Here is a 10,801-nt window from a genome sequence, read left to right on the forward strand (position 1 = left end):
AAACACACACAAACGCATTCACTCATTCTCTATTCATTCGTCTCCCTGTCAGTCTATTTATTCACCCAACAAGTGTGCCAGCAGCAGTACCCTAAAAGGAATGGCGAACAGCTCGTATTATAATCCTATTATTGCACTATAAGTGACTGCACACAAAGAGAGATCCGGATTCCGGGCCTAAGTGTGTCTTTAAACCAAGACATGTGTCTCTGACAAAAGAAGTCTTATGCCTTGTTTGACGTCCATATCACAGTAGTAATTCTCTGACTCCAGTGGAGCATTGTGTCAGACTGCAGACGGTTTCATTGTGTGTGTGTGTGTGTGTGTGATTACCTATAGAGACTGTGAGGTGAAGCTCATTTACTACTGGCTGATGTGACAGAGTGGTTTGGTGACTTCAGCATCGTAACACACCAGACCTTTTTCCACTTTACCTGCTTTTCCCTCTGCAGGCTCAACACCACAACCATGTCCGAAATTAACATCCACCAAACGCAAAATGTCTGTAAAATTTCCCTTTTGGCAGATAAATCAATAAGTGTCACCTGCTGCACTGGCCGGTAACTTTTTGAGACAAACATGGTTATAGTGAGTTCTGTTCTGTACTTTGTGATGAATTACAAAATTGATCTTTAGCATTCTATACACTAGTGCAGTGCCCGTTCAAAACATGCCTGTCTGGAACGGGCCGATTGCTTGGCCTCCGGTATTGCTGCTTGCAGTTTTCTCGAGAACCGCTCATCCAAACAACTTCACACTCGACACTGCACGTCCTTGGGTCCCCAGCAATACACCCGCCAAGTGTGACGAAGATCGGACGAACGGTTCTCGAGATATGCGAAGGACACACATACAGACAGAGATTCCTTGCTTTATAGTATGATGAAATAGCACTAAAAACAGGCAGGGTGACATATTTCTATGAAACATGTATATTCCTTATTTTGGCCAGGTACATTTTTTGGTAATTTCAGACACTATCTACAAGTTTGCTCCTGCAGCCTTCTGGCTCCTGCTGCAATGTTACACTCTTAAAAAGAATGGTTCCTTTTCAACACTTGTGTGTGTCTGTATGTTTTGAGACATTACTTTACAACACAACTTATTGTATGCTAATAGCAACACATTTGACACTGTGTATAATGTCAACATGTATTGTGTTGAAGAGTAACACAGATGTGATGCCAAACTGGACACAGGGATGTGTTGAAAATGACACATCATGTTTAAGAGTGCAGGCAGTCTCAAACTGCAAAGTTGGTTATCAGTTACACCTTTGCTTGTCATCTTGATCTTTTGGTGTGTTTGCTTGCTTTTTCCTTTTATCTTTCTTATCACTTTGCCTCTGATGCACAACTAAACTAAACTAAAGTTCATTCAAACAACAGATAAAATCAGTTGTAATGAAGGTACTGGCCAAAACATGGAGACGCCGCACTGACAAGACTCGATTTGAAAGGAAACCAAGTCTTAATCAGGCGCAGATTTTAGAAACCTCAAAGAGTTTAAGAGCATATCAAAGATCAGACATCACCCCCTGGATTACAACGAGACGACAGATTGAGAGACTTGTACTATGCGGATTCTACACACTCACTACCCGTTGTTTTCTCCCTCATTTCTTCACAGTTCCTTTGCCTTATCTTTGTTTTATTCTGATAGCATGTTACTGTGACTTTCTATGAAATGTAAGAGCAGTACAAACATGCTGAGAACTGACCAACTTAGTTACAGAGTGTGGTTTGTTGCTTAGACCCTTCCTGTAACTAACAAGGTCAGAGGTTCGATCCCCACAACAACCATGTCTTGTCAAACTGTCCTTGAACAAGACACTGAACCTTTTCCTGTTCACTTGTTGTCAGCTAATGCCTAAAATGTATACACTACCATGCCATTTGAAATCCCAATTTTGGTTCTTCAAACACCAAATAAATCTGTTTAATCTGAATGTGTGTTTGCCACTTCAACTTCAGAACTCTTTATCTATACAGTCATTTCTCTAACCTCCTAATTCTTTACATTCGCCCTTCCTCCTCTTCTGTCCTTCTCCCTCTTCCACCACCTCCCTCCCCCTGTCTCTGTCTGTTTGCTCATGATCAAGATGGATTTTGGGGGGATATTGCAAATTCCAGCCGTGCTGACCGGCTCAGACCCTGCTCTCTGTCTGTTATGAGGAGAGGGGGATGAATGGAAGAGACAGGAGGGCAGGAGGGGAAAGGAGGCGTGGGGCCGGAGGTACGCTCCTGGCTTTAATGAAACATCTTAAGTTTCTACCTCAGTTTCCACCCCGGGAGTCTTGGAGAGGGCGGCAGGGGGAGAAGCACGGGTGCAAGGGTTCACTGACACAAACCAGGTCAGAGAGAAGGAGGGAGGGAGAGATGGAGGGAAGAAGAGGGGCGATGGGGAGAGCTGTGCCTGCATTTTGTGCTTTTGAGTAAAGTTCAGGTCAAACTACAAGACTGTTCAAAACTTGCCTGTCGGGGGCAGTTCAGACTAAACGACTGGTCTTGATTAAATTCTTTCTGTCCCATCAGAAACCACCGGGCGACGGGGCAAAGATGGAGAATTACACACATGAAGACGAGGCGATTACACGCTACACTTTTTTTGTCATTCAAAAATATTTTCCCATTCGTTCAGAACAATTCGCTGTAGACATGAAACAGGTGTTATAAGGTTTCTTGCTCCATGGCAGTTTACATTCACACTATAACTGTATTTCTTAGTAACATTATTACAAAGATAACATTGATGATAAATTGTATGAGACTTCTTTGACCTAATTTGTAACTGCATACTAAGGTGGATTGATCCAGGCATGTTGCCATTTTAAACCACTTAATATAGGGTTTATTCCTCCACATAGAATAGTATAACAGGAATTGAGAATCTCTACTGGTGTAAACTATCTACATGAGTGGGAGTTGTTGTTAAAAGCGACTTCTCTAACGGTTCATTATTGTTTTCCTCCCCCTTGAGCTAAACTCTCATTGACTGTCAGATTCTTGGTGAGTCTTGGAGTGATTCACACCACACAAGCCTAACCAGACTCGGTCCGACAAAATCAAACATGTTTGAAAAAAATCTTGTTGTGCTCCGACTGGTCTGGTGTCAGGATTAAGGTTAGGGTTACATTCAGGATAACCTGCGCCAGCCGTCTGGCCCAAGCATGCGTGTGTGTGTGTGTGCGCTTGCATTTGTGTTTGCATTGTTGTGTGCATATGGACAGTGTGCACAGTTTTGCGTGCACATGCATACGTGTGCATGCATGACTGTGTTATCAATAGATATTTGCATGAACGTATGTGTGTGTAAGATCCCGGCCAAGCTGAGGCTAAATCACAACCTTGGACTTCAGTACTTATCAGAGATTTGCATTGCAGCAGCGATGATAACAATCAAATGTACAAACCTTGAACAATCCAATACATAAATCTCTGAGTCTATATTTACATTTGCTTCATAGGACTCGCCAGAGCTACTGATAGTGAGGGCAACAGTAGAATAAGCTTACATTCCTAAATTGCCACATTACAAGCAAATAATGGTAAGGTGTGCAAGGCTCAAAGTCACAATGCCCAGACAATAGTTTTAACAAATACTCATGTATCCCAAGAATGATCATGTTCAATAGAGAAAGAGCCAGGGAGAAAAGATAGGAAAGTATTTTAGTCTACTTTTAACCGTTCCACAACATTAAGCAATGCGATATGTGATATTTCAAGAGTTTCTAAATCATCAAAATGAGTCATATTAATCACAATCAACATTGTTTGGATTTCTGCATAAAAAACAGGTCAACCTTGACAAACTGTAATGTTGTTGAAACACATTCTTTGACAGTTGGCCCATGGAGTGACAGAACGGTCAATACATAATGAGGCGATGAAAAGAAAGAAAAAAGGAGAACATGTCATGAAAAAGCAGAGATTGAGGAGAAGTCTGGTTTGGAGTGAGTTTGATTGTTTATCTTCCTGCACTGTGAAGTGAATCACAGCATTTATTATACTATGGAGGCCGCTGCTCCTGCTAACCCCAGGCAGTAAATTAAGCCACCATTTTATAGACCCTCCTTTTTCCTTCAGGCATCTCCACAGACAGAACAGAACTTACGGCCCCCATGAGGCTTTATACACAGTCACTGGTGAAGTCAGTAGTAAATAGAAAAAGGAACAAAAGAGGGGAAGCGGAGGAGGGAAAGGAGATGGTAAGGAGGGCCAGGAGAAAGAGTAGGGAAGAGGTATAAGGGGAGAAGAAGATGAAGGAAGAGGAGGAGGGGGGGCAAAGAAGGAGGAGGAAGACAGAAGGAGGAAGAAGGCTGGAGGAGGTAGAAGAGTGGGAAAAAGAGAGGTAAGATGAAGGAGGAGGAGATGGAAGAGGGAAAACAGGAGGATGCGGAGGAAAAGGAGGCTAAGGAGAAGGATGAAGAGGAGTGCTAGAACTAGTTTTTGATCCAGGCTTTAGCACAAACCTAGCCATACTTACAGCTTTGTTTCGACAGTTTGGTAGATAAAAGCTCATGTGGAAATCACAACTCCTCAGCTTCAGTCAACACTTATTAGCTAAAGCTAGGTTTAAGATCTAGCTTTAGAGTTAGTTTCAATGTACTTTTACTACATTCAGGCTTTTATTCTCTGCAGTGGGATGTTAAACTGAACTGCCCTCTCTCTCTCTCTCTCTCTCTCTCTCTCTCTCTCTCTCACACACACACACACACACACACACACATGCAAACTCTTTCTCTCCCCCCTAATTTCCTGAAGTCCTGTATGTGTCTTCCATGTGTTTGGTAATGTGTGTGTGGGTGAGCAAATATATCTCAAGAAATGATGGAGTGTGCATGTGTTTCTATTAAGCAAATGTGTGTGTGTGCACGTTTGTGGATGTGTGTCTACACGCTTACTAGGCTGTGTTTGTATGTAGTAGCCATGTGGCTGTGGGTGTCCAGCCGCGTTACTGCGGACTGGGTTTCACGGGCTGAGGACCGTGTCATAAACACAGCAAAGAGGCTGAACACGCTTCTCACTTACCCCAGGACGGGTCACGCTGGGTGGGCCACGTTAAGCCCTGGCCTTGGCCTGGGGGTCCTTATCCCCTGAGTGTGTGCTCATTAAGCAAACGGCAAATTCACCACGATGGAGTGGCCAGTGTTACTATGTGCGTGTGTGTGTGTGTGTGTGTGTGTGTGTGTGGACGAAGACAAAGGGATAAAGAAAAATCCCTCTCTTGCATGAATTTATGAACCAATAGAATTAGACTTTCGAAATTAGATTGAGAAACAGAGGAGACTTCTTACTTAACACACATTCAGGTTCTCACTACCAGACTGTTGATCCTCAGTAACCGCAGTTTCTGCTTTATGTCTCAATGTGTTATTTAAAGTCTCATTCTTAATTAAGACCAGCTTTGTAACAGTCTATGGTGACTAATACTGACCTTTTCCCTCTCTCTCATCTCTTTCAGAGTTTCAGGCCTGACACCACCATGCTGCCCTTCCTCCTTCTCTTCCTCCTCTCATCTGGCCTGGTGCTGTCCGATGACTGTCCAGCGGACTGCACCTGCCAGACCCAGGATGCGATATTCTGTATCCAGCGGCGCTCCAGCACCGTGCCCCGAGTCCCCACCTCCACTAAAAACCTCTACATCTTCCAGAACGGCATCGACACTCTGGCCCAGGACGACTTCAGAGGCCTGGGGGACCTGGAGATGGTGGACCTGAGCCAGAATGAGCTGACGGAGGTTCCAGGTGGTGTGTTTGAGACACTGTCAATGTTGAAGAACTTGGACTTGTCTTCTAACTACATTACCCATATCTCCAAGGACAGTTTTTCTGGGCTGGTCCAGTTGGAGAGGCTATATCTCCATGCCAACCGTATCCAGAGCATCCATTTGGAAGCTTTTGAAGGTTTAGAAATGCTACTGGAACTCAAGCTCCAGGGGAACCAGCTCACCTCTCTGCCATCCCTTCATCTACCCAGGCTTCTGCTTCTTGATCTCAGCCACAACAACATCCCAACCCTGGGATCCTCAGACCTCCAGACCCCCCACCTGGAGGCCCTTAAAGTGGCCTCTCTGGGCCTCACGTCCCTGGACGAAGATCTGATGGCCTCCCTGGTGAACCTCCATGACCTCGATATCTCCCAGAACCAGCTAGTGGAGGTGCCCCAGGCCCTCAAGCAGGAATCCCTGAAGGGGTTGATCAAGCTCAGCCTCACTGCCAACCCCCTGGGTGAGCTCAGGACGGAGGACTTCCAGAAGCTGACTGGGCTCCACGACCTGGACCTGAGTGGACTTAATCTCCAGGGATTCCCCCAGGGTTTCTTCCAGACCTTTCCCAAGTTGATACACCTGACAGCAGCTGAGAACCCATTTAACTGCCTGTGTCCGCTGGCCTGGTTCCCTGCCTGGCTGAAAGACAAGACTGTGAATCTTGGGAGGCTTGAAGAAACCAGATGCCACTTCCCCCCAGTTAACGCTGGGAGGATGCTTGCAGGGCTGGAGCACAAGGATTTTGGGTGTCCGTCTACCACGACGGTGCTGATTGGCTTTCCCATGGAGAGTACCTCTGTGCCCCAGATGCCAACCACTTCCCCAGAAACCACCCATACCAATGCTATTCCCCCTCCTCCACCCAGCAAAGAGCCCCTCTCCTCAAAAACAGACAGCTACCTCCTTCCACCAGAACCTCCAGTGTCCCCTAGCTCCACCAGCGGGGAACATGAGCAACACATCTGCCCACCAAACATCTGCCTTAACGGGGGCACCTGTCGTTTTGAACGCATGGGGCAACTGGGCTGCCTGTGTCCCCCGGGAACCTCTGGCCTCTACTGCGAGAATGTGGAGGAAGTCCCTGAGCCACCCAAACCCTCGACAACAGAAGTCTCTGTGGTTGCCAAGGTGATGCCCTTTGAACTTGATGCCATCAGCTCACGACAGGTGACCTCCACATCCATCCTCCTCGACCTGCACCGCTTCATCGAGACAAGGCCACACATCCGTGGCATCAGGCTGACCTATCGCAACCTCTCAGGTCCTGACCGCCGCCCCATGATCCTTAGTGTGCCAGCATCCTACCCAGAGTACACCCTGCGTGGCCTGAGGCCCAACTGTACCTACTCAGTCTGCGCCAGTCCGCTGGGTGAGAGAGTCAATTCCAGGGCTAACAGCTCTGTGGAAACTGGGTCGTGTACGGAGGCTCGCACCGCAGGGGTCCAGATTACATCTTCAGAGTCCAGGATAGAGACGCCGAGTCAGCTGACCTACACTCTCATCCCCGCCCTGGCTGCCCTGGCCCTGGTGCTGGGGGTCGCTGTGGTGGCCGGGACAGTCATCTGTCTGCGGAAGAGGAGGCGGGCCAAGGCCGGAATGGAGCTGGAGCTGGGCCCGGCTGATCCCGATCCCATGGAACTGGAGGGGGTCAAGGCCTGCCTGGAGAATGGGGGAAATGGTACTCTACCCCACAAACAGCCAGAGATCGACCGCTGTCACACTCCTCAGCCGCCCCCAACCTTGCAACAAAATGGGAGTTTGGAATATGAGGTTCCCTTAATGCAAGGACATTGTCCATCGAATAACAATGTAGCAGCCTTGAAACCCTCTTATTTCTAAGATTCAGTACAATTCAGTGACTTGGAAAGATATGGAAGAGATATGGGGCTTGCCCACAGAGGCTAATGGAATCCTCCTATGGCTCTCTTGGTGGTTAAAGTCAAAGAGTTTCATTCCAAAATGAGATATCCACCATTTGAAAAGTGGCACTTACTCGTCTTTTGTTGTCTAATCGATAACACTACAGATTGGATCCTTTATATTTTAGAGATACTGAATGATGAACTTCAGATTTGTTTTCGAAATGGATATATAGCATATTGGAAATGAGCTCCTCAGTCACTAAACCACTGTTGGACAATGAAAGGGATGTGGTTTTGAAGTCATCCAGCAGAGTGTGATGGTGGGAAAACCTAACCAAGTGTTTAAACTAAGTGCAATCGCCTACAAGGGTCTAAGTAGCAGACTGAAAACGGAAGTGCCTTTTTGCATTGACATGTCTGTCATTTTTGGCTTATTTTTTTTAAGTTGCTTTGTTGATGTAAAAGAAACTGTATTTGAATGAGCTGCAATCCTGTTGCTGGATTTGGGAGATACAGTATGGGGGTATGTGTCCCAATGTTTGGGCTACAGAACTGGAGGAAATTACAGTGGTATAAATGAAAACGATGCAGATGTAGACTCACCTGGACCACACTTCTGGTACAAAATGGATTTTCAACAAACTCCTCCAAACTGCTCCATGGCAAAAAAACGAAACTTGCACTGAAAAGAAATATTCCTTTCCAGTGTCGCAATCAGGAACTGCTACAAGTCTGATGGTCACAGAAGGAAATGCAATAACACAAAAAATTTAAAAATCACTCTACAAAGCTAATAATGGGACTCCGGATTTGTTTTTTAATATTATCTAGTTTGAAATAGAACTAGAAGGTTCTTCGCATGAGAATTTGATTCGTCAGCGCCAACAGATCTACCATTACCCCACACACTCCAAAGCTGTTGTCTTCATGTGAGATAAATTTGCTGTGAAAGATAAATGGACTGAATGAAGAGACATTGAGAATGGACTGTTTTTGGCCTGCGTAGCTCTGTGCTGTGATACTATGGGAAGGCTGTTTTGTCTAGCTGATATCATGATATTCTGTTTTTGTAATGTTTTTTTTTTTGTATTTTTCTCATGCATTTTGCTGTTGCTGTTTCTTCAGTATTGCTATTGTTGTCTTTAGTGTGAATATGTTATGAACTGTGCTCCCCAGTTAAGTCGTCATGGATTAGATCATTTTATATTTACATTTTAGGTTACATTTCGCTGAAACTCTCCAGAGCAACTGACAATGAGTGCCTCAGTAAATAAGCTTAAGCTCTTAGATCACCAACTTTATAAGCAACCAATAACAATGTGCGGGTCAAATGAAATATCTCCTTGAAAAGATTAAATTAAAACTGAGACGTCTTTAGACCATGTCCAGAATACTTTGGAATGAGTTTTGCCCAAATATGTTTGAAGAACTGAATGTGACTGTCGAGTGCATGGACTCTAAACTCCCAGACACTTCACTCTCTCTGCCAGGTCTGCCAACGCTCCATAAGGACATGGTTAAGACAAACCTCAGACTGTTTTTGACCGCTAAAGCTCCCAAAACTGTGTTCAAAGCCCTTTTGCCACAAAGCCCACTCCTATAAAGCGGCGCACACGTGCCGAGAAAAGAAAGCAAGTTCAAAGAGCTTTGAGGCAATTTACTATAAGTGTCGCTGACTTGTAGGCAGTCGTTTCCTCCAGGCGCTGCTGACCATAACGTTTCTGAGATACGGCTGCAGACAATATCCCCGGTAGCTTTTTGTTCTCTCACTCTCTCTCTCTCTCTCTGCCCTTCATGTTTCCCCTCTCTGTCTCTCCGCTCCATTCATCCAGTGTGTGTTGGTCAACAATGATTATTGGCTTGTGTGTTTGGAGACTGTTTTGCTTGTTTACAGCCAACCAGACTGTGAAATGTACGGACTAAGTACACCGTTCTGATGTATTTATTCTCTTTTCCTGTCTGGAGCTGGGAATGTCACAAACTTTTAGTGTTACTTTCTGTCTTCTTTTCTTTTTTTTAATGCCTCTTTCCTCCCTGAGAAACAGAATCTTAAATCACAAAGTATGATAGATGTGCAGGAATTTGCCTTGAGACTTACAGACAGCTTGTAGAGTTTCATATTACATGATGCTGATACGCATTTTAAGAACAATAGGGGCTCTATTTTGCTTGACAGGAGAACATTGCATACGGCGCATTACAGACTAAAAATGAGGAAACATGAAATGTAATGGGATTTGCTTGTAATGCAGTATCAATTTTGACAGTGTATCTGACAGATTTAAAAAGTAGCTTCCTCGGTTCAACAGTTCGGTGCAGCCGAAACTTTGGCTGACCCGGTGTCATTTTATCATCTAGATTGTTCAGGTGTGTGTGTGTGTGTGTGTGTGTGTATGTGTGCGTGTGCCTGAGTGTTTGATTTCTCTACAATACTACTCTTTATAACTGAGTCCATGTACTACACTCCAACACTGTCCAAAATCAGCTTACCATCCTCTCTGGCTTCACTACTTCTTCACTCTGTCAATATTCCAATATAAACAGAGACACAGATGCTCATATATCTGCTCTCCCCTAATATATCAACTGGAAGACATCCTGCATTGCTTTAGACAGTGAGAGGGACAGGAAATGTTTGAAATATTTTCAACATGCGCGTTACAGTACCTTCCCTGTTTATTTAGGGAAACCTTTTTTTTTATGTCTATTTTTTATGTCTTTTGTTTGTTTAAGAAGTCAATAATGTTTTTGTGTATGTGTTTGTGAGAAAAGAAATGCTGAAAAAAGAACAGTATTAAAAAGACTTAATGTGAAAATGCCTGTGTTCTGTGTTTTTGTTTTTGTTTGATGCTTGAAACTTAAAGTCAGTTTTATATGGGTTCATAGTATGCACAATTACACAAAGCAAGACATTTTTTTTAAGTATAAACACTTACTTTCTAGTCCTCACAAGGACCAAACGAATAAATGCATACCATATTTTACTCAGTATATGTCGATGCTCACAGTAGATAGGGCCTTAGCAGCTCTCCTCTCGCTGTTGGATTTGAGGAATCTGGGCCAATTTAGTGCTCTATAAATCAGTTTTGAATTTACAAGGCCTTGTTCATAGAGGAACATTAAAAACAGCAACCGAGTAAGGACTTCCAATAACAACAGACGTTGATTAA

At 44.4% G+C, this 10,801-nt stretch overlaps 1 protein-coding gene across 1 annotated transcript in view; it reads left to right on the forward strand.

The window, feature by feature from the left end:
* The window catches only part of LOC139909249 (vasorin-like), a 34,493-nt gene extending 24,097 nt beyond the window's left edge, over positions 1 to 10,396 (forward strand). The window contains exon 2 of the mRNA XM_071896260.2: positions 5,464 to 10,396. Within this exon, the coding sequence (XP_071752361.1) occupies positions 5,485 to 7,608 (2,124 nt within the window). The 5' untranslated portion in view covers positions 5,464 to 5,484 and the 3' untranslated portion in view covers positions 7,609 to 10,396. The remainder of the gene's footprint in view (positions 1 to 5,463) is intronic.
* Positions 10,397 to 10,801: the final 405 nt, after the last annotated feature.

The sequence above is a fragment of the Centroberyx gerrardi genome, chromosome 3 (genome assembly GCF_048128805.1).
Source record: "Centroberyx gerrardi isolate f3 chromosome 3, fCenGer3.hap1.cur.20231027, whole genome shotgun sequence".
Classification (NCBI taxonomy): Eukaryota; Metazoa; Chordata; class Actinopteri; order Beryciformes; family Berycidae; genus Centroberyx; species Centroberyx gerrardi.